Here is a 23,418-nt window from a genome sequence, read left to right as displayed (position 1 = left end):
AGAGCGTCTCTCAGCCCCCACAGCTGTGCACGTGCAGACCCTGGCCAGGCCTGCAGACATGGCAGCTGGGCATCCCGGGCAAGCCATGTCCTCCTGAAGCATGATCTAGCCTGTCCTGTCCTATCCTGTTCTCTCCCCTTCCCTCCCCTCCCCTCCCATCCCATCCTGTTCCATCCCCTCTCCTCCCTTCCCCTCCCATCCCATCCTGTTCCATCCCCTCTCCACCCCTCCCCTCCCATCCCATCCCATCATGTTCTATTCCATCCCATCCTGTTCTATTCCATCCCATCCTGTTCTATTACATCACATCCGGCTCTATCCCATCCCATCTCATCCCATCCCATCCCTGCCTGCTGTATCCCACCTTGTTCTATTCCTTGCTTGAAACCACAACAAAAACAAAACTGACCACCACCCAGTACACTGAATCTATGATCATCCATGGCCTGAAGACACAACTGTGACCCATGCGGGACCACCCTAGGGCCATCTGAGCTCCATATCTCTACTCATTCTAGAAGCAAATCTGATAAAGTCACAGTCCTGTCTCAGAACCACCACCACAAAGGTAACAGAGGGTGGGGTGGATGCCACTTGGAGGGGAAGCTTCCCACTCTCCGGAGGCTTCTCCTGAGGCAGCTCATGCATTTGTTCATCCACTCCACAAACATGCACCACCATCTAAAAAGATCCTCCATGTGCCTACATATGCACCTCACACCTGAATGTGTTCTGTGCACCCACATGTGTACTGCACGCCTACATATGTGTTCTGTGTACCTGGGTCCTTCCCAAGGAGACAAGGGAAGCTCTGATAGATATGGTTTATGATGTAGCTTAAAATGCAATTTTTTCCCAATTGTCCACTTTTCCTCAATTTCAGAAAAGTTAAAACATCCACGCCTTCCACCTGAAAAGCATGTTGGACGCGTGTCTCATGCCAGCCTCAGCATCTTCTTCACGCGCTACTTCGGGCCACTTGTAGGTTTGGAGCCGGCTGCCGGAGGACTGGGATGGGGGCTGGGGTTGTGTCTGTCACGTGACCAGAGCCGGGGTGAGCAGCACTTTGGCGAGCAAAGCCAGTGGCCTGCAGCATCTGGGATCAGGGGCAGCTGCCTTGGCTGCACAGAGAGCCCTGAGAGTGCTTTAAAGAGCCACGCGTGCGTCCCTGGACATGTCGGTCTTGCATATCTGACATGGAGGTATTGCTGTAATGTGCTTTCTGGTATTGTTCAACTTCTTGCTAGATACCACCTTTCTTAGAAAGAACTATGCCTCCCCAGGCCACAGTCTGCCCATGTAAGTTGCCTTTGCTCTGGCATAATTTCCCTTTAGCAGTGCTGTGGCGTCATCTGCCACAGAGTCATCTGAACAAGTCTGGGGCATGTACACCCCTTACGACCAGAGGTTAGCACACGCCAGAGGGCAGGGGACTATGCCGCAGCCTGAAGAAACAGATGATAACACAGAGGTTATTTTTCTGCTGAAATCAGAACTTCATAGGAATTGCGCTGTCATATTAAATACAAAATGACATAGAGCAATGAAATTGTCATGTTTCTCTCAACTTGGCAAAATGAAGTCCTGTTTCGTATAGTTTGTAGTTTAAAAGTCTACGAAGTGTGTTTCTGTATGAAGTTCGAAGACTTAGTCTAAGATCAGTAGAGCATTTTATCTCCTAAGATCGAGGTCAGCCCTCTGGGTGTTAAGAGGAGACACCCCCTCAAGGGGAGCCGACGTCCTCATGCAAAACAGCTCAGTTTCAACTAATGGCGGGGGAGAGCAGGAGGTGGGCAGGAGGCTGACTTTCCGGGAGGGCTTCCTCACTTTCCCCTCTGAACAGCCATGTAGTCTGTGTGCTATTAAAAGCCCGCCCCGTGAATCCAGGAACCTTCAACGGGAGCCTTCACAAGCGCAGTTAACTGGACTTGGAACACTTACGTGCAGTCACACCACGCGGCCTGGAGCTCAGACACGGTGGAATTTCTACAAGATGCCGGGCAGGTTCTCTCACACTATGTTGAGCTCCTCCGGGATAGGGCCTGTCTCTCATCTCTTTCCTGTACCCCGGAACCCCTCTGCTGGCAACTACGGGGCTGTCCCACCTGCTGTGTGCAGGTGACGAGGGGTCTCCACGCACGCGGGCCCTGCTGACTCCAGAACCAGCCCTTGGTCCATGAGAGGGTGCGGCCTGAGTCCCCTGCCCTGTTCCAGTCCCCACCTCGTGCCTGCTGGACTCGGGAGGTGCTTCTCTACCTGAGCAGCTCACGGGACACTCTGCTTAGACTTGGACAGCTTTTAGGTTGCCTGCCCAGACCAGGCAGCACAGCTTTGCTTTGTGAGCCTCCAGGCCTCTGTGGTTCAGCAGGGGAAGCACTGCAGGCAATCCCTAATGAATGTGCGCGGCCACCTTCCAACAAAACTCTATTTACAAACACCAGCGTCCGACGGCCTTGCCCGGTGGGCCCTGACTCGGTGGCGGATGACAGAAGCAAGTGCCTACTGGACACAGTGATGCTGCTGAGCCAGAGGGAGGCTTGCGTGAGCAACGGGACAGGGCCGAGGCCCCTGCTGCTCTCATCCAGCACTCGGCGTCCTTTGTCCCCGCTGCCCCGGAAGCTCTAACTTCGACCTTGATCCTCACAGGCAGAGGTGAGTGGACAGCCCGACTCACCTCCAGCTTCCCCTCCCAACACAGAGGCGCGGCCCAAGTGCAGGACTCACAATGGACCGTGACAGTCACAACGGACCATGACAGGGGTCCGAGACCATGTGAGGTTTTTCGGTGGGTCTAGAGGGGAGGGTGGAAGCCACCTTCAGGAGACTATAGATGAGTTCAGGGATCAGCCTGTCCTTCTGGGCCGAGTCTTGAGGCCCCTGACTCCAGCCACAGTGACCTCAGTCTCAAAGCAGCCTTTAGGGGCCCACCCCAGGCCCTGCCCCCAGCCTCCTGTGCACTCAATTTGCTCAGGCGACAACCCACATGTGGGCGCTGGACCTCGGGGCAGGTGCCAGAGTGGGGGCAGTGGGCAGACGGGGGAGGGGCAGATGGCCCGAGGTCCCTTACCAGGAGAAAGCAGGGGCTGACCAGCTTCCAGCACAGCCGCCAGTACAGGCTGGGCCGCTGCCCGGTCATCTGCTGGATGTCGTCGCTGAACTGCCCGACACCTGAGGGAGAAGAGGCGGCATCAGTGCCCATCAGGGCAGCGCATTCCCCCGATGCTGGACACGTGTGGGGGTCCTCGCTGACTCCCAAGGGCCCCACCTACCAGCCCCAGGCTTCAGCTGCACCCAGCCTCCTGCAGAGGAGGCCAGGCCACACCCCAGCCCACTGGGTGCCTCCTGATGGGTGGGAGCCCACGTGCCTGCTCCATCCTGGAGATGCACCAGGAAGAGCCGTGCCCCGGCGGGTGCTCCCCGCGCCCGGGCAACAGCCCCTCGGATCCTCCTCCCCATCCCATGGCTCTCCCTGTCTCCCTCTGCTGCTGGTACTTCTTGTTCACTTAAAAAGATTATGGTAAAATACACATAACATAAAACTTACCATTCTAGCCATTTTTACGTGTAGAGTTCATAATGTATCAATACCTTCACATACTGTGTAACCGTCACCACCGTCCTAGAGTTCATAATGTATCAATACCTTCACATACTGTGTAACCGTCACCACCGTCCTAGAGTTCATAATGTATCAATACCTTCACATACTGTGTAACCGTCACCACCGTCCATCTTCAGAACTCCATCCTCCAAAACGAAATTCTGCCCTCATGAAACGCCAACTCCTCCCGACCCCCAACCCCCGCCAGGCCCCGGCACCATCTGCTTTTTGTCTCAATGAATGTGACTCCTGTGGGAACCTCCCGTCAGTGGAGTCACGTGGCACGGGGCCTCTGCAACTGGTTTACTCCCTGTAGAGTGTCCCTGAGGCCACCTAAGCTGCGGCCCACGTCAGCATTCCCTTTTGTTTTAAGGCCGAATCATATTCCGTCATGAGTATACCGTCACCGTGTCTTCAGAAAAGCTATTTCTAAAAACATAATAAACATTTTTTCTCCCCAAAAGCAAGTACCAGCAGTCCACTTTAGAAATGCATATTTTTCTTTCACTGGTATTATCTAACTTCTTCTAGGAACTGACCCTAAGACCTTAAGAGTGGTTTCTCCCCCCACATCTGGCCTGGTCTGTGACTCGTGGGACCGCAGCTGATCTGCTGAGATTTGGGGCAAGTCTTGCGGTTGTCCCGTGTCCCGTCAGAAAGAAGCCTCCACACAGAATCCCCTCTTCACACCCACCCGGCATCCGAGCTCTGAACATGAGAGATGGACGTGGGAGGCAGCGGGGATGCAGAGAGGTGAGGCTGGAAGAAGCCAAGAGGGGCGCCCCCAAGGCCCCTCGGCCCCCCAGACCCTGCTTCCCACCAGCAGGTCCCAGGGCCCCTGCCGGAGCAGGAGTCATCAGCTCCAAGACCTACAGGACCGCAGCACACTGGAAGCCCGGCGTATTCCGGCACATCTTATTAGAGCACAGGTTTTGTTTCATTTAGATGAGAGGGGCGTGGATTTCTCTTTGGAAAAATAACACAGATCTCGGTCTTCTGAGGCGCAGGTCGCCAGGGCCAGCTTCTCCCCATCTCCTGTGGTTCCGGAGGCCATGGCAATTCAAGGCACTTTCTCCCTTCCTCTGTGAAGGTCTATGTTTTGTTCAGGGAAGATGACAATGAAAGTGATAGACAAAGTATTGATTCCAGACACCTGTGAAAGTACGAGGTTGATATTTCCCTTTTCTGTAGAGCAACACTGAAAACAGTGTTCTCAGAATAGGAGCTATTTGTCCTATTTGTCTCAAAGTCAGGGCGTTTATCTGGCTATAAATTCCATGGCTCTGAGGCAGAGAAAATGACCCCCTTGTTTGCAGGTGAGCTGGGCGTCCTCCAAAACCGGGGCTCATGTAGCACCACAGACGTTCAGCTTTCAGCCGGATCCACACTTTTTTTTTCTTTTTTGAGACGGAGTCTCACTCTGTTGCCTAGGCTGGAGTGCAGTGGCGCAATCTCGGGTCACTGCAACCTCCACCTTCCGGGTTCAAGCTGAATCATATTCCATCGTAAGTATACCGTCAGTGTCTTCAGAAAAGCTACAGCCTCCTGAGTAGCTGGGATTGTAGCCTTGTGCCACCACACCCGGCTTTTTTTTTTTTTTTTTTTTTTTTTAGTAAAGATGGGGTTTTACCATGTTGGCCAGGAGGGTCTGGATCTCTTGACCTCGTGATCTGCCCGCCTCGGCCTCCCAAAGTGCTGGGATTACAGGTGTGAGTCACCGCGCCCGGACCACACATTCATGGCGAGATGCCCCGACTTGGCCTCGCCACCTCCCTGGAAGTGAGCTGGCCAGGTAAGCGGAGCTGGCACTCCCGCCCATTTTACAGAAGAGAGAACTGAGGGGAGTCGAGGTGACTTGGCCAGGTCAGCATGCGGGGAAAGGGCAGCCCTGGCTCCAGGCTGGGTTTTCTGTTGCTGTTTAAACCACTGGTGGAAGTCCCAGGACACAGCTGGGGCAGCACAATGGGCCAGGAGCTGCACCCCGTTTGAGTGCCACCCGCTGATCATCGGGCCCCGACTGCTCTGGAGCTCTGGTCAGCAGGGAAGGCAGTGACGGCACCTTTGAAAGGCACCGTGTCACATCCCTGCTGAAACCCCAGCATGGATCTGATTGTGTTCCCCTGGGTGGGATGGGCTCACCGGTGCCTCTAGCGTGGAGGAGGCAGAAGACGCCCAGCCGCTGTGAACACCTCTGACCACAGTGTGCGTCTTCTGGCTGCCATCCAAGCTAAGCACCTCACTGATCCCATCAAAGGCACCAGTGCCAAGCGTCTCCCCTCTGCGGAGCTGTGATGACCACAACCCAGGCTTCCTGCAGCTGAAAGGTGCTTCCTCACAGCGCCTTTTTCAGAAGGGGAGGGGCACAGCCACCAAACAAGAGGGTGCCAGCTTGGCTGCCTCCCCCCGGACTCACCATAGAACCAGGCCACTCCGATGGCTTCGATGAGCACTCCAAAGAGGATGGACGTGCCGGCTGCAAAATGGTCCAGGAGCGTGAAGACGTAAATGCCACCCTGGAAGAGAGGGGAGCCTGTGGACCTACAGAAGGGCTTTCCCCAGAGGTAAACCCAGCCTGGGGATTCACTGTGCACACAAATTGTTTCACTCACTGCAAAACTCTGGTTTGAGTGCCTAAAATTCAACCCACATGCAGCTTCTTAGGGCCACGTGTATTACAAAAAATAAAAATAAAAATGACCTCTCCTTTCCCTTCCTAGGGCTTCATGTGCAATTAGAAATGGAAGCAACCGAATGTGGAACTTGGCAGTGCCTCCCTGGGAGAGGGAGTGGCCTGGGCTCCCTCTCCCACATAGATAGGCTCTGCCACCACACCCCCAGCGTCTCCTAGTCCCCAAACCCTAGAAGGAGGCAGCTTCAGCCTGGGGTGCTTCTGGGGGAGCTGTCCAGGTGCTGAAGTGACTCTGGGACCAAGCTCTGGATGTGCAGTTACCCTGTGCACTGCTACGAGTCATTTTCTGGGGTGGGTGGGTTCGCAGCTCCCTGGAAGTGCTGCGGTTCTGTCTGGCCTGACAGTCCCAGCCAGGGCGCCCCGTGCCACATGCTAAGGAGACATGACCAGGAGAAGGCGAAGCCGGCGATGGTACATACGTTGGTGACGCAGAACAGGGACAGAAGGAAGGTCGCCAGGACGATGAAGAGCGTGAAGAGCTCACGGTGTCTGTGCAGCAGCTGGAACTCATCGATGAGCCCGGTGATCACTGACTCCATACCGCCCATCTGCACACAGAGCACAGGGTTGGGCTGCAGGCTGGCGGCGCTCCTGACCGCAGCCTGGGCCAAGACCTACTTGTCACCCAGTGGACGCACACCCGGGGATGGACACGGAACAGGGGCCACATGGCTGTCCAGGGTGCAGGATGCCTGGTAGTGAGGACAGCTGTTGGCGAGGGCTTCTATGGCGGCACGACCACAGGAGAGAGGACCCAGAGGGACCACTGTATCCACGGTAGGGGGTTTGCAGCCTCTTTGACGTCTCTGGGCGGGTAAGATGTGGCATGGCTAAAACAATGCCACCCCGTCCACTGCTGCTGCACGGGCTCAGCTTGGCCAGATTTTCCTGAGCAAGATGCGTCCCCCACACAAAGCTTTCAGCTGCACCTGGCCTTGTCATTGGCTACGCCTTCCCGATGGAGCCTCCTGACTCCCGGCATCCTCCTGTGGGACACTGTCCAGGCACCTGACTCCTGCTTAGTGACCCTCTTCACCTTGCTTGGTCCAGAGCCCCCTTCATGCTCTCATGTCAGGAACATGAGGCCTGTGGTCAACCCAGGAGCCGTGAATGAGGTGGATAGGATATGAGTGGGGGCGGGGTACATGATCAGCTTTTATAAGGCAAGGCATTCTGGGTTCTTTGGTCCCAAGTAGCTGACAGGGAAGAAGGAGCCTGAGAAAGTGCAGCAGGCCCAGGGCCGATCAAGGGCTGGACCCGCTGCCCCCAGCAGCTGGAGGTGCAGGGGCCACACACAAAGCATTCAGGGCCAGGCCTGGGATTGGTGGGTGCCAGGAACTTCTGTTGCCCTCCTCATTCCTCGTGGGGTAGCTGAGGCTTCCAGGGAAAGCCACGAGATATGAAGGACCTGCCGTGTGCCCTCCAAGGCCCCACCACTCTGGTGTCCGGAGCCAAGTCTTTGGTGGCTGGGGCCCTGCTGCACGTGCATGCATGTCTGTGTGTATGTGTGTGTGTATGTATGTGTGTGTGCATGTGTGTGTTCGTGTGTGTGTTCATGTATGTGTGAGTGCATGCATGTATGTGTGTGTGCATGCATGTGCGTGGTGGTGTGCATGTGTGTGTGTTCGTGTATGTGTGTGTGCGTGTGTTCGTGTATGTGTGTGTGCATGTGTGTGCACATTTCCAGGATCTGTAGGTGGCTCAGGGCAGGGCACACAGGTACCCCAGAGTAGGGGGATAAAGGGAAAGGTAAACTCCAGTCACCACTCACCCCAGCCCCGAGAAAGGTCTCCCAAATAATCACGGGGCTCGCCCAAGTCAAGGACAGGAGGTCTGGGGGCCGTCCGTGAGCCCAGGGATCTTGCCTAGCCCTGGGAGGGCAGGGCCCCCTCAGGTGGAAGGAACCCAACTGCCGAGGACAGGGCCGGGCGGTGCGGGTTACTCACGGCGCTGTCGATACCCAGGGTGAGCAGCATGATGAAGAAGACCACGGCCCAGGCCGAGGACAGAGGGAGCGTGGCGATGGCTTCCGGGTAGATGATGAAGATCAGCCCCGGCCCTGAAACAGAACCCGCCCTGCTTACCACAGAGTCCACGCTGTGCTCTCTCACCCATCCTGCCCCACCCTGCCCCGAGAAGCATGGCCTGCCACAGGCCTGTAGAGACTAGGGCTGGTGCAGCTCTGCTGAAAATCCCCCTTCTGTATGTCCAGTAGACCTGGCCTGGGACTCAGGAAAGCGGAAACCCAGAACTGATCAGAGGGCTTTGGTTCATGCCCACCACCCAGCAATGGGGCTCCTCCAAATTACCTGGGTCCTTTTGGGCTATGGGGGTGCTTGGGGAAGAAAGGGGCAGAAACAAGGAGAGGGCAGGAGGGGTTTCCAGGCTGGTCCTGCCCTTCATCCCAGGGACACCTGCTAATGTCCTTCTAGTTAGTTTTTCCTGCACATATCATGTAATATACACACACAGACCCATGCGCGCACATGTATGAACACTCATTTGTGCATTCAAACTCATACATGCAAGAACACATCCACATGCACGCACACAGACCCATGCACATGCATGCACAAACATACACACACAAACACACACAAATCACACACGTCCACACTATTTAGTAGCCTAATTTCTAAAATTAGCAAAACATTTAGGGATACATTCCTGACCTCTGCCTTCCAGGCACACGGGGAAGCTGAGGTCCTCCCACCCTCCCGTGAGGTTAGACGTGGCTGCACTTGGCCAATGTGCTGTGAACCCACAATGAGCGGGTCCCTGCGAGTGAAGCTTGGTAGAGGAGTGTGTGGCTCCTTCACCACCTCCCCTGCCGCGGGGTCCCGCAGGCCATATTGAGACAGGCTCCTGTCAGCTGGGGCCCTGAGGGCTCAGAGGAGCAGCACATCCTGACGGATACAGGGGCCCAGATGGTGGCTTCGGAGATAAGAGATAAACCTGCTACGTTGCTATCCCTGCCAGCGAGGGGCACGCCAGGCTGAGGGCAGCATGGCAAAGGCGGAGGGGGGTGTTCCCCCACAGCTCTCTCGGGAAATGACACGTGCTTCCTGCTACCAGCAGGCAGACTCGGATGGAGGTGGAGGGGATGAGAGTGTGGCAGGCACGCGACCAAAAGTCAACGCAGTTTGGTCTCTGATGACCCCAAAGTAAAAACCAGTCCCATAGGCAATTGACCTTTGACCATTTCAGAAGCCTCGCATCCTCCACTGGCTGGCACCGTCTCCCGAGCCCAGTCTGCCTGCAACAGAGTCCCCTGTTCTCAGCAGGCACGTGTCTGGCCCTAGCCTGCAGGAATAGGCCTGCCCTGGCCTTTTAAATAATCAAAGGCCAGAGCCAGGGGCCGTTCCTAAAGGTCTTTCAGGGGCCTCACTGTCAGCCAAGCAGTGGGGTCAGACCTGGGCTCTCGCAGCTCCCAGATACCCTGGTGGATGGGGACAGCCTCCACGTGGGGTGGGGGAGGCAGGCTCGCCTGAGATGTTCCAGGGCTTAGATGGTACCAGCCAGGAGCCTGGGAAGATATTCATCAGCTCAGGGAATGTAATGTCAACACCCTTGCCTTCGTTTCTGTACCTAAGTTAACATTTCACCCTATTTTCTTGAGAATTAAGGCTGTAAATGACATTTACTTTGCTTGTCATGAAATGCACAGAAGAACATTCAACTTTATTTTCAGGGGTTAATAGAGGTTTTTGCAAACTATGCTAGTTATCATAATAAAGGGCAAAAAGAATGAAGAAAATGCATAAATGCGGCACCGAGTAAATTTCACTGCTCTGCATTTATTTGCATGATGTTCCCTTTCTCCCGCTTTGACTGAATTTTTTTTTCCTAGTGGAAAGAACATGGGCTTAGGAGGCCCACCTCTGAGCTGTGGCTCCAGCTCCGACCCTGGCTTTCTGTTGCAAGCATGGAGGGGCCCTTTCAGGTCTCCCAGCGTGTTCCTACCTGCGGTGCGAGGGTCCTAGTGCCCCACTCTGTGAGACTCAGGTGCGGTCAAGGCTGCCCCCGCTTGGTGCTTGTCGCTCCCCGCCTTCACTGAGACCCAACATCCAGGCAGAGATCAGTCAGCAACAACACCCACACAGGACAGGGGCTTTTCTGAGCACAATCATTCCTCACTAATGTAGTACCCCCACCCCACCCCCGGAGAAGACAGTCCAGAGGAAGCAAGGATGGGGACGCAGGATGGGAGCCCACCCAACCCAGGCCCGTGTCTGGAGGGAAAGGGCCTCCTCCACATCCATGTGGCAGAGCAGGCCGGGAGGCAGGCGGGGGCTCTGCTGGCTGACAGAGACCGAGAAGCCTTGGGACTCCCTGGAGCTCTCGGTTGGCCCAAGTTAGGGCTGCCAACGCCACAGCTTTCCACTGCAAGCACCGGAGCCAGGCACGTGGCCCCAAGTGCCTGGGCCCACTCTCAGCCCCTGCATCTGTGCCCGTCCTGCCAGCTCCATCCTGCCTGGCACACTTCTTGCTGTGGCCGAGGCCTCCCCGCACCACTCACCTGTGCCTGCCCGAGACCTGGACCCCTCCCCACCCTCTCGGAGACAACTCCAGGTGTGCAGGGACACTCAGCGTCATGCGTCGGCCTGGGGAGCGGGCAGGGACACCCTGTGCTGGAGGCCCCAGGGATCTCCCGGCTGCTCTGTGGCCAAGCTGATGTTTGCGGCATCCCAGCCTGCCTCCAGGTGTTTCTGGAACAGCTCATTCCTCCCCTTCCCTGAGCTGCATGTTCCCACACCACATGGCAAGCAAACATCTAGAGGGCCCTCAGTGACAGCATCTACGCCAGACCCTGGTGGGGCAGCCTCATGTGGCATCTGCAGGGAGCAGTCGAGGGACCGAGGCACCAACTGTGCTGCTCAGCTGCATTTGGGCTTGAGGTTCCCCAGCCCAGGGTGGAGGCCCCGAGAGGCACAGGGCAGGGAAGGCACTGGGTGGAGGGCCCGGAGGGGCAGGGCAGGAAAGGCACTGGGTGGGGGGCCTGGAGGGTCAGGGCGAGGAAGGCACTGGGTGGGGGGCCTGGAGGGTCAGGGCGGGGAAGGCACTGGGTGGGGGGCCGGGAGGGGCAGGGCGGGGAAGGCACTGGGTGGGGGGCCTGGAGGGTCAGGGCGGGGAAGGCACTGGGTGGGGGACCCGGAGGGTCAGGGCGGGGAAGGCGCTGGGTAGGGGGCCTGGAGGGTCAGGGTGGGGAAGGCGCTGGGTGGGGGGCCTGGAGGGTCAGGGCGGGGAAGGCGCTGGGTGGGGGGACGGGAGGGGCAGGGCGGGGAAGGCGCTGGGTGGGGGGCCGGGAGGGGCAGGGCGGGGAAGGCGCTGGGTGGGGGGCCGGGAGGGGCAGGGCGGGGAAGGCGCTGGGTGGGGGGCCCGGAGGGTCAGGGCGGGGAAGGCGCTGGGTGGGGGGCCCGGAGGGTCAGGGCGGGGAAGGCGCTGGGTGGGGGGCCCGGAGGGTCAGGGCGGGGAAGGCGCTGGGTGGGGGGCCCGGAGGGTCAGGGCGGGGAAGGCGCTGGGTGGGGGGCCTGGAGGGTCAGGGTGGGGAAGGCGCTGGGTGGGGGACCCGGAGGGTCAGGGCGGGGAAGGCGCTGGGTGGGGGGCCTGGAGGGTCAGGGCGGGGAAGGCGCTGGGTGGGGGGCCCGGAGGGTCAGGGAGGGGAAGGCGCTGGGTGGGGGGCCGGGAGGGGCAGGGCGGGGAAGGCAGTGGGTGGGGGCAGGTCTGTACTGTGATGTGTACTGCCATCCTTCAAGAGTGAGGTAGCAACTCTCACTGAAGTCGCTCAGGGCCCGTGCGTCTCCTTCCTCTTTCACAAGGAAAAAGGCTTTGCTGAGAGCTCGGTGCTGGTGCTACACGGAGCAGGCCCAGGTGCAGCAGGAGGGGCTCACCGTCCTTGGCCACGTCCCCGATGGGCACACTGTGCTTCTGTGCCATGTACCCCAGGAAGGAGAAGACGACGAAGCCGGAGGAGAAGCTCGTCAGGGAGTTGATGGAGGTGGTGACAATCGCGTCCCTGTAAGAACAAGACACGCCGTCTCAGGAACTAGCTGAGCTGCAGCAGCTGCAATTTTCCAGTCATTATTCTTAATTTACTGTGTCTGGGGAAGGGGGCGGGAGGTCTTCGGAGGGGCTACTTTTCCCAGTGAGCACGGCCAGCTCCTTAGCAGCCTGGCAGAGCTGTCCTTGGGCCACCTTGGTCCCCTGGCTGAGCTGCTCAAGGCTCAGCCATCAAGGCTCAGGGTGGGCAGAACAGACGGCCACCCCTGTGCCCTGCGAGTCTTGCTGTGGACACCTCACCCAGGGCAGATCTTCCAGAAGCTCTAGGAGCACACACCTCCCGGGGACCTCGCTAAGATGCAGATCCTGACTGGGCGGGTCTCATGGGGTCTCGGCGGCTGTTTCCCTTGAACTCCCAAGGGCGCTGGTGCTGCGGGCCTGGGGACCCCACTCTGAGGGCTGAGAAACCAGAGGGCTGGAGGCAAGCGAAGGAGGAAGAGGGAGGGTCCTGGGGTCGGTCAGGGCACCAGTGTCCTCCTCCAGGGTTCCTGTGTGGCCTGTCACTGGGGTGGAAGGACCACACACTTCATCTGCAGAGCACCTGGACCCAGGTGGACACAGGTGGGCTGCGGGCAGGCGCTGCCTCGGGACCTGCCTTCCAGCGCCCACTCTCAGTGAAGCCTGCTTGTGGTCTGCCTGGCCATTCTGCTGCACACACTGTCCTTGTATTTTTACCGTGTTTCTAGCCTCGTGATATGAAAGAAAGTAAGCACAAGTCCATAAAGGTCAAAGCAAGCAGATCCCGGATAAAATTCTGTTTCTGTTTTTAGAAGGATTTGGGGTCCGGCACGGGGCTTCAGGTGCCTGCCAGTAAGTAACACGGGGTGCACATGGGATGGGGGGACACACTCAGGGGGTTGTGAAGCTGGACCCTGAGCGAGGGAGGACAGAGACCCCCCGGGGCTGGTGTGAGGGAGGAGGGTGTGTCCTTGTGGAGGGAGGGGCAGGCCTTGCCACTCGGGGCCCTCAGTGGGGAATCTGGCCACAGGTCAAACCTGGGCAGGTCCCTCCCAGGAGGCGACACACCCACTGGCTTCAGTGCCTTCTTTAAAGTTGAAATCAAAATCGTGTTGGGAGCTGCCTCGCTGTCGCTTCTGTCTGAAAGGCCACGCAGCTCACAGGTTTGCGGGTTCAGTGGATCCGCCCTGTTCTCATGCAGGGACACACTATTTCTGGAAGTCAGCAACCTCTCCCCAGTATTGATGAGGCCCCTACCTGGCCCTGCTAGGGGCTCACCTGTAGCAGTTGTTGGTGAACTTGTTGTAGCTGGAGAAGGCGATCAGCACCCCGAACCCCACGCCCAGGGAGAAGCACACCTGGGTGGCCGCGTCGATCCAAACCTGCAGAGCCAGAGGGCGGTGAGAGGCTGTCCCAGGAGAACGCAGGCCACAGGCAAAGGACCTGAACACCCTTCCTGTCCCAGCCCCACGCCGAGGCCTCTAAACTCAACACCATCCTCAAGAAGCAAATGGCAGCAGATGACTGGTGGAAGACGCAGCCTCAGGAAGTGGACCCTCCCGGGCCAGCGGCCTGGAAGAGCCTGAGAAGCAGGGGGCTGTCTGTGTTCATTGATCTGGGATTCCCCATGGAGTATCAAGGCAGCGATTCCACAGAACCAGAGGTGCCCTGCTCCATAGCCCTCAGAACAGCATGGACTCATCCACACATGACATGACCACAGCATCCTAATAACCCTCGGAACAGCACGGCCTCATCTACACACAACATGACCACAGTGTCCTAATAACCCTTAGAACAGCACAGACTCATCCACACACGGCATGACCGCAGCATCCTAATAACCCTCAGAAGAGCACGGACTCATCCACACACAACATGACTGCAGCGTCCTAATAGCCCTCGGAACAGCACGGACTCATCCACACACGACATGACCGCAGCGTCCTAATAGCCCTCGGAACAGCACGGACTCATCCACACACGACATGACCGCAGCATCCTAATAACCCTCAGAAGAGCACGGACTCATCCACACATGGCATGACCGCAGCGTCCTAATAACCCTCGGAACAGCACGGACTCATCCACACACGACATGACCGCAGCATCCTAATAACCCTCAGAAGAGCACAGACTCATCTACACGCGGCATGACCGCAGCGTCCTAATAGCCCTCGGAACAGCACATGCTGTTCCACATGCTGCATAATGGTGGCACCCTGATAACCCTCAGAAAGTCATGAACTTACCCACACACGACATGATGACGGCACCCTAATAACCCTCAGAACAGCATGGACTTATCCACACTCACACCAGCCCTAGCGGGGTCTCCATCCTCCCTTGATCAGGGTCCAGCTTCACAACCCCCTGAGTGTGTCCCCCCATCCCATGTGCGCCCTGCTGCATGATGGCAGTGCCCTGAAACCCTCAGAACAGCATAAACTCATCCACACACTACATGATGGTGGCGTCCTGATAACGCTCAGAACAGCACAGACTCAACCACAGGCTACATGATGGCGGCTTCCTGATAACCCTCAGAACATCATGGATCATCCACAAGCTGCATGATGGCAGCGTCCTGATAACCCCCAGAACAACATAAACTCATCCTGAGGCTACATGATGGCGGCGCCCTGATAACCCTCAGAACAGCATGGATCATCCACATGCTGCATGATGGCAGCACCCTGATAACCCTCAGAAAGGCATGGACTCATCCACATGCTACATGATGATGGTGTCCTGATTGGATGCACACCAGCAATGCCTGCTTTGTATCTTTCCCAAAACATGAGCAGTACAGGTGCACAGTGGCACCTGGGCATGGCCAGGAGCCCACCTGCAGCTTAGACACTGGTGCTGTGCCTGCCCAACTCGGTGGATGGCACCCACAACTCTGGACGTGAAAGGAAAGGTGGGTGGGTCCACGATTGGACCATTGTGGTATTTTAAAAAGTCAGCCACAACCTGCTAAGGTGAGGGCACTGCGGAGACCATTCAGTGACTCAGATGCCCACCTTGCCCCTCCCTGGGCCTTGGATGGGGGAGAAGGAGCAGCCAACCCCCCCTTGGAGGCGTTTGAGGGACTGGTCAGTTAGGGCTGTTCCTGCAAGTCCCTGGAGCCCATGGTACAGGCCTGTGGGCCAGGATGCTGAGGCAGAGACACCAGATGCTCCTGCTGGGGAGGCCAGGTGGGTCTCAGGGCATCCCAGGTCCCAGGTCAAGCTTGCCTGAGCTTGACTGAGCAAGGGAACTGGTGCTGCAGAGGGGGCGGGGCCCTCTGTCCTTTGGGCAGCATGTCAGAGCCTCAAGGCAACCCCAGTTCCTGGGACAGTGTGTTTGGAGGCAGATGGCCAGGCCCCGCAGTCAGGACTGTGCAGGTGGCCAGTGTTTCAGCATGAGGGGAGGAGCCAAGCCGAGAGTGGCTGGGTGGGCAGTGGGTGGAGAGGCTTATACCCTGATGTGGCTCCCATGCTGGTCATCGTGGGCTGGATCAGGTGTCACAGGGGAGCACCTGCCTCCTCCTCACCCTGATCTGTGTGTGCAGCTCAGGCCTCTGCCCAGTGTCACCCCAGAGCCAGTGCCCATGGCTGCCTCCCTGGGCCTCACCTCATACACTTTCACTCCAGGACCTGCAATTGTCCTTTCCTTCCATTTCTTTCCTGATTTCTCTTCACTATACATCAATCCATCATCTATTATCTATCAATCAATCATCTATCTATCATCTATCACTGTCATCTATCAATCCATCACCAAACTATCATCTATCTGTCATCTCTATAATCTATCAACTGTCTATCATCTATGAATATATGAAGTACATGTGTGTGTATGTATCTATCTCCATCCATCCTATTGTATATCCATCCTATCTACTTACCTATCATCCATCCATCCACCCATCCATCATCCATCCATCCACCCATCCATCATCGTTCCATCCATCCATGCTATCCAGCTACCTGTCATTCATCCATCCACCCATCTGTCCATCATCCACCAATCCACCCATCATCCATCCATCCATCCATCCATCATCCATCCATCCATCCATGCTGTCCAGCTACCTACCTATCATTCATCCATCCACCCAAACATCCATCATCGAGCAATCCACCCATCATCCATCCACCCATCCATCATCCATCCATTATCCATCCATCCATCCTATCTAGCTACCTACCTATCATTCATCCACCCATTCACCCATCCATCATCCATTCATCATCCGTCCATCCATCCATCCATGCTATCCAGCTACCTACCTATCATTCATCCATCCACCCATCCATCATCCATCCATTATCCATCCATCCATCCTATCTAGCTACCTACCTATCATTCATCCACCCATTCACCCATCCATCATCCATTCATCATCCGTCCATCCATCCATCCATGCAATCCAGCTACCTACCTATCATTCATCCATCCACCCAGCCATCCATCATCCAGCAATCCACCCATCATCCATCCACCCATCCATCCCATCCATCATCCATCCATTATCCATCTGTCCATCCTATCTAGCTACCTATCATTCATCCACCCATTCACCCATGCATCATCCATTCATCATCCATCCATCATCCATCCATCATCCAACCATCCATACTATCCAGCTACCTACCTATCATCCATTCCTCCATCCACCCATCCATTATCCATACATCCAGCCAGCCAGGCTTCCATCCACCCATCCTATCTATCCATTCTATCCACCTACCTATCATCCATCCATCCTATCCACCTACTTACCTAGCATTCATCCATCCATCCATCCATCCATCCATCCATCCATCCAATCTATTCACTGTCTCCACCTAATTTTTGACATCTCATCTTTGTAATTTGTTCTCCGATGAGCATCTTTTCACACGCACTGGTGTTTGTTTTGCCTCCTCCTGGGGCTGCCTATTCTTCCTAGCTGGAGCACTAGGCTCTACGTTGTCCTTGTGGTATTTTTCTTTGATTCTATAACATGCCATGGTCCTGCAAACACACCCCTTGGCTTCATTTTGGCCTTTCTGGGGTCCAGACGCCCTGCTGACTTCACAGTTTGTCCGGCTCCAGCTCTGCACTTGTGGGCCCCCGGCCACAGCTGATTTTGCTGCCCTGGTTGTCCTCCTCTCTCTTCCTTGGCTCCCGTGGGTCACACGCCTGCTGCACCCATGGCTCCTGTCTCCACAGGGCTTCCCCTTCAGTGCTGCAGACACACTTCCACCCCCACCCCCACCCAGCTGCTTTGCAGGCTCATAGGTGCCATGTCCAGGTGCCCTCTGTCACTGCACCTGTCAGCTGCTGCCTCCCTGGGGCTTCCTGGGAGGCTTGCAGCCATGCCCGCCCATCCCTTCTCCCCTTCCTTCCCACTTCTGCCTTGGGTTTACACTTGCGTCATGACCCCCAGACCTGGCTCCACCGGCCCACCCACATAGGGCAGCACCTCTCAACGGCCTCCTGCCTCACACCCCAGCTGAGATGGCCCCTCCCCTCTTGCTGCATTGTCCTCCCACAGCAACACGGATGCCCCTGGGTGGCTTTGGGGCGTGCCACCTCCCCCACTTAGTCCACCTGATTTCCACGATGCCCCAAGGGAGCTGCCATTTTTGTCATGCCAGCCTTCCACCAACAGCTGCTTCTGTTTCTGGGCCTGTTTGCCAGGAATGGTGCAGCCCTTTCTCCTCCCTTTCTGGACAAGGGACCCATCCCCCATGGCCCAGCTAAGTCTCCTCTCTCCGGGAGGCTTTCTCCAAATATTTTAACCCTGAATTATTTCTTCTTTTGCTGACCAAATCTGCAGCCTGAGTCTAGATGGAGTTTCTGATGTAATTTGATTTAGATGAGTCATGCTGTATCACAGGTACTTGGGATTTGGCTTCCCGAGGAAAGAACCCTGGTGTCTGCAACTCTGACACATCTCAGCCCTGGCAGGCAATGAATATGGAAACCTGGGAATGCCAGAGCCCCTGTGGACTGTGAAGCAGTGAGCAGATTGTACTCACAGACGCCTCGCAGAGCCGGTAGAAGTCAACGCTCAGGTATGCTCTGATGCCGTCTATGGCTCCAGGGAGGGTGACCCCACGCAGGAGCAGGGCAGTGAGGACCACGTATGGCATAGTGGCTGTGATCCATACCACCTGCAGGAGAGGACAGTGTCACCAGGCTGCACAGGCAGGGCCCTTGGTGGGAGCAGACACTGGCACAAGGGTACCGGGTTGCCCTGACAGCTTGTCCTCTGATTGGGAGGCCCAATTCCCAAACATTTCCTGGGACGCCAGCTCAGCAAATGCTCATCGGAGTGAGAAGGTCAGACACTTTCTGTCCTGCACACCCTCCCCAGGGATGGAAAGGGAAGAACAACTTGGCAGGGAAAGCACATTCCTTTTCTGCATTCGGTCCGCCAGAGTAGCTGGGAGTGGCTGATGGGGGTTTTCTGATGCGTGGGATGTGAGTGGATTCACACTGGTGAACGGCACTGTGGCACGATGAAGGGCAGCTCTGGGCTGTGTCCCTGCGGGAGGCTCCCATGGCTGGTGCCATACTACACGCACTATTCCAAGGGAGGGGTCGCATCTTGGTCAAAACTGGTTTTGGCCCATATAACAACCAAAGGTTTGTTTTTTTTTGAGATGGAGTTTTGCTCTTTTTGCCCAGGCTGGAGTGCAGTGGCATGATCTTGGCTCACTGCAACCTCTGCCTCCTGGGTTCAAGCAATTCTCCTGCCTCAGCCTCCCACGTAGCTGGGATTATAGGCACGTGCCACCATGCCTGGCTAATTTTGTATTTTTAGTAGAGATGGGGTTTCATCATGTTGGCCAGGCTGTTCTTGAACCCCTGACCTCAGGTGATCTGCCCGTCTCAGCCTCCCAAAGTATTTTTATCAACAAAAAAATCATGTTGTGTGTGCCTTCCTGCCAGAAACACTGCTGTGGGTGCTTCCCTCCTGAGGCCCTTCCCCAAACACAGCCACATATGGACCCAAAACCCAACTGTGCCGTGTGTCCACCCAGCCCAGCCACGGCCACGTGTCCCCCCACCCACCCATGGCCAAGCGTCTACCCAAGCGAACCCGGCACAGCCACAGGTGTACCCTCAATCATGGCCACGTGTACACTCCCAACCTGATCATGGCCATATGAGTCCCTCAAACTCAACCATGGCCATGTGTCCACCCCAACCTGGCCATGGCCACATTTGTAGCACAAAACCCAACTGAGGCCACATGTGCACCTCCTGTCCAGCCACGGCCACATGTCCACTTGGTGGCCCCATGTCTACAGGCCCAATTGGTGACCCCCGAGCCTCACCTTCCCTGAGGTCTTCACGCCCTTCCAGAGGCTGAAGTAGAGCAGCACGATGACCAGCACCAGGCAGGCTGTGAGCTGCCACCGCGGAGGCCCCAGGTCGTCGATGCCATGGCTCTGGTGGAGGTGCAGCACGCCACGTCTGCAGAGGGGAGTCAGCGGGGGACTCTGTGGGTGGCTGTCAACCCACCTGAAACTGGACGGCTGAGCTTGTCTGGGGACCTGCCCTCCCCATCTCAGCAGGGCAGAAAGCATCCAGTCTGATGGACAAGAGATGCCTTCCAGGGAGGTCTGGCCCACAGGCCCTGGCAGAGGTGTCAGGGCTGCCCTTGAAACCCGTGGAGCACATGGGAGGCCCAGGAAGCCCTGCCTCACCATCTGCCCTTGGCACCACTGCTCACTGGAGCTGGGGAGGGGAAGGGCACCTTGGGTCTTTGAAGAAAAGGAGCCACAGAAACCAAAAGGAAGTTGCTGAGCAATGCTGGGTGCCCACCACTGCCCACAGTGCTGCCCACAGTGCTGGGTACCCACTGCTGCCCAGTGCTGCCCACGGTGCTGGGTACACACCGCTGCCCACAGTGCTGCCCACGGTGCTGGGTACCCACTGCTGCCCAGTGCTGCCCATGGTGCTAGGTGCCCACTGCTGCCCACAGTGCTGCCCACGGTGCTGGGTAACCACTGCTGCCCACAGTGCTGCCCACGGTGCTGGGTACCCACCACTGCTCACAGGTGCTGCCCACAGTGCTGCCCATGGTGCTGGGTACCCACCACTGCCCACAGGTGCTGCCCATGGTGCTGGGTACCCACCGCTGCCCACAGTGCTGGGTACCCACTGCTGCCCACAAGACAGCCCCAGGGTCCCTCTCCAGGGATGAGGCCGAGCAAACTCTAGCAATAACGCCAGGCACACAGGCGCCAGCCAGCACTGTTTTCTGAGGGGATGGCTCACGACACCTGCTCACAGCCCCTGCTGCTATGAGGATTCCACAAGGAACAGATTCAGTGGATGACTCTGCTCCAGCAGGAATCACTCACAGTTCCACTGTTTTTTGAAGGATCCCTCAGAAAGGGCAGAACAGAGGGTGAGGGATGGAGCTGACCATCGGCCGTGCTCCTTGCCCCAGGCACAGATCCTGGGCCCCCTTTCTGTGGGAACTCATTCCATCCTGGTGACACTCTCTGTGGGAGAACATGCACCAGGCTACATGCAGTCAGCTGCGTCACCACTGCAGACTGTGACTTGGGGCCAAGGCAACTGTAACAGCCATGCCGCTGCCACCGTAGAGTCAGGAGCTGTGACAGACAGGAGCCGCGTTATGAAAGGAGCTCCCACTTGCTTCTGTTGTGGGTCCACTGAGGTCCCCAGGAGATAACACCTGACACCCATGGTGGAGCCCGGCCGACTGCAGCCTTGGGGAGCTTTCCACCAGCTGCGAGGCATTCCAGGGCCACGTCCCAGGAATTTGGCTCTTCAAACTCCAGAATCATACCAGACACCCTGGCTGCTGCCAACAGGGAAGGCCCCACGAGCCCTGAAAGCGCTGGACAGTGCCTCCGTCCTATCCTGGAGGGCGCCCAGGCAGAGGCCCTAGGTTGGCACAGGCCCCAGGTTGGCCGGGTGGGCAGATGGCTGCACCACTGAAACCATCGCCACCATTCTCTGCTCTTCTCCGAGGGCAAGCCGCTCAGTCAAGAGGCTGTCTGTCACCCGCACTGTGCAGGGAAAGTCGTCTGAGCTGGTGGACGTCACGCCTGCCCTTCCTGGGGCAGTGGGGACTCCCAGGGCCTTCTTCTCACTCCTCCTGCCACACACCAGGCTCTGCCCCTGCTGGCCAATCCCTGTCGCTCTGCTCCCCCAGCAAAGTCTCATCACTGAGAGCTTCTGAGGCCTCACAGCAACTTTGTGCAGCCCGGACCACTCCTCCCTCACTGCCCATGGTGTCACTGACCCCAGCATGCCACCCGCCCACGCCTTGGCAGCCTCGGTGCCTCACACACACACGTGCATGAATTATACACCCAGACCAGACAGCACACCCTCTCCCCTTTCCCAGGTGCCTGGAGAAAATGCAAACTCAGTCAATGCCCATACGTGGCACAGGCCCTCCTGGACCTGAGGGGGAGGCCCAGGGAAAGTGCGCTGCCCCACTCAGGGCCTTCTCACAAGGTTGCGTCCACAGCACACACAGCTGGCTCAGCATTAAACACGAAAGCAACTTCAGATGCAGCACCTTGACACACTGGGTCGAGCCCCTTCTTGAGATTAGAAAGTCACTGTGCTTTGAGGTTATTTGAAAACCCACAGACAATTTAGAGAACCGGACACTCCTGAGTGCTGTCAACCTGAGAAGAGGGGTCCCCAGCGCTGACCACAGCATGGGAACCAGCCATGCCAGGAGCAGGGGAAAGCCGTGCATCTCCCAGCATGTCCATGCTTCTGAGGGCAGGGCAGGCGAGACAATCAAAGGACATCCGGGAAGGGGCATAAGTGCAGGCCCACGTGCAGGCGTTTCATAAGCCATAATAGTTGGGAGGACCAGAAAAGCGTTGGCCCAGGATGTTCACCAGGCGTGGAAAAGGCACGGCACCTCCCAATTTCTACTGGGCTCTTTTTCCTGGTGAATTCCTGGCCATGATTCAATTGGGTGACAGTGGAGCCACTGGTGGCGATCCAGGCATGCTCAGGCCTCCCATGCATCATTGTGATGACCTCACAGCAGCCCTCTCACCCCGTTTTACCAAGAGGGAGCCAAGGCAGTGAGGTGGTGAAACAAGCTTCCAAAGGATAAAATTGTGCCAAAGCACGTTAACTTCCTATTAGAACAAATCTAACACTCTCTAAACAAAGACGACAAGAGCTAAGTACCCATTAGTATAAAACTCACCAAGTCTAGCATCTAATAAAAAATTACTAGACATGACAAGAAGCAAGAAATGTGATCTACAACCAGAGGAAAATCAGTGAACAGCTACTTCACATGATATAGAAAAATTAACCCAAAATGGATAAAAGAGCCAAATATAAGGGCTAAAACCATAAAACTCTTGGAAGAGAACATAGGGTAAATTTTCACGATCTTGGACTTGGCAATGGTTTCTTAGATATGACACAAAAGATGAATTAGACTTCATCAAAATTTAAAACTTTTGTGCACTGAAGGATGCTATCAACAGAGTAAAAAGGAAAACTACAGAATGAGAGAAAATATTCACAAATCACCTATTAATCTGAAAAGAGAATAATATCTAAAATATGTAAAGAACTCCTAAAACTCAACAACAAAAAAACTGACAGCCCAATTCAAAAATGGGCAAAGGACCTGAATAGACATTGCTCCAAAGACGGTATACAAATGGCCAATAAACACATGAAGAGATGCCCAACAGTCACTAATCATTAAGGAAATACAAATCAAAAATACAATGACAGACCACTTCACACCCATTAGGATGGCTATTACCAAAACAAACAAGCAGAAAGTAAGTGTTGTCAAGGATGTGGGGAAATCAGAACCCTTGTTCCGATTTGCATCCACTGTGGGAAACAGCGTGGTGGTTCCTCAAAAAATTAAACACAGAATTATCACATAGCTCCAGCAATTCAACTTCTGGGTATCTACTCAAAAGCAGGTACTCAATATTGAAGTTCATAGCAGCATGTTTTTACAGTAGCCAAAATGTGGAAGCAACCCAAATGTCCATCAAAAGATAAATAGATCTGGCCAGGTGTGGTGGCTCACATTTGTAATCGCAGTGCTCCGGGAGGCTGAGGCGGGAGGATTACTTGAGCCCAG

The 23,418-nt window shown here is 56.2% G+C and overlaps 1 protein-coding gene across 4 annotated transcripts in view; it reads right to left on the bottom strand.

The window, feature by feature from the left end:
• SLC6A3 (solute carrier family 6 member 3) overlaps positions 1-23,418 on the bottom strand; it is a 54,889-nt gene that overhangs the window by 11,332 nt on the left and 20,139 nt on the right. For 3 of the 4 annotated variants that reach the window (XM_055367012.2, XM_055367011.2, XM_055367013.2), the window contains exons 5-12: positions 19,628-19,766; positions 18,323-18,457; positions 13,587-13,690; positions 12,182-12,306; positions 8,237-8,349; positions 6,710-6,838; positions 6,015-6,114; positions 3,068-3,168 (exon numbers count right to left, since the gene is read on the bottom strand). In XM_055367012.2, coding sequence (XP_055222987.1) covers positions 3,068-3,168; positions 6,015-6,114; positions 6,710-6,838; positions 8,237-8,349; positions 12,182-12,306; positions 13,587-13,690; positions 18,323-18,457; positions 19,628-19,766 — 946 coding nt within the window. The remainder of the gene's footprint in view (positions 1-3,067; positions 3,169-6,014; positions 6,115-6,709; positions 6,839-8,236; positions 8,350-12,181; positions 12,307-13,586; positions 13,691-18,322; positions 18,458-19,627; positions 19,767-23,418) is intronic. The other variant, XM_055367015.2, reaches the window with a different exon arrangement.

This window comes from Gorilla gorilla, chromosome 19 (assembly GCF_029281585.2).
Source record: "Gorilla gorilla gorilla isolate KB3781 chromosome 19, NHGRI_mGorGor1-v2.1_pri, whole genome shotgun sequence".
Taxonomy (NCBI): Eukaryota; Metazoa; Chordata; class Mammalia; order Primates; family Hominidae; genus Gorilla; species Gorilla gorilla.
This window is presented reverse-complemented; position numbering and strand designations above follow the sequence as displayed.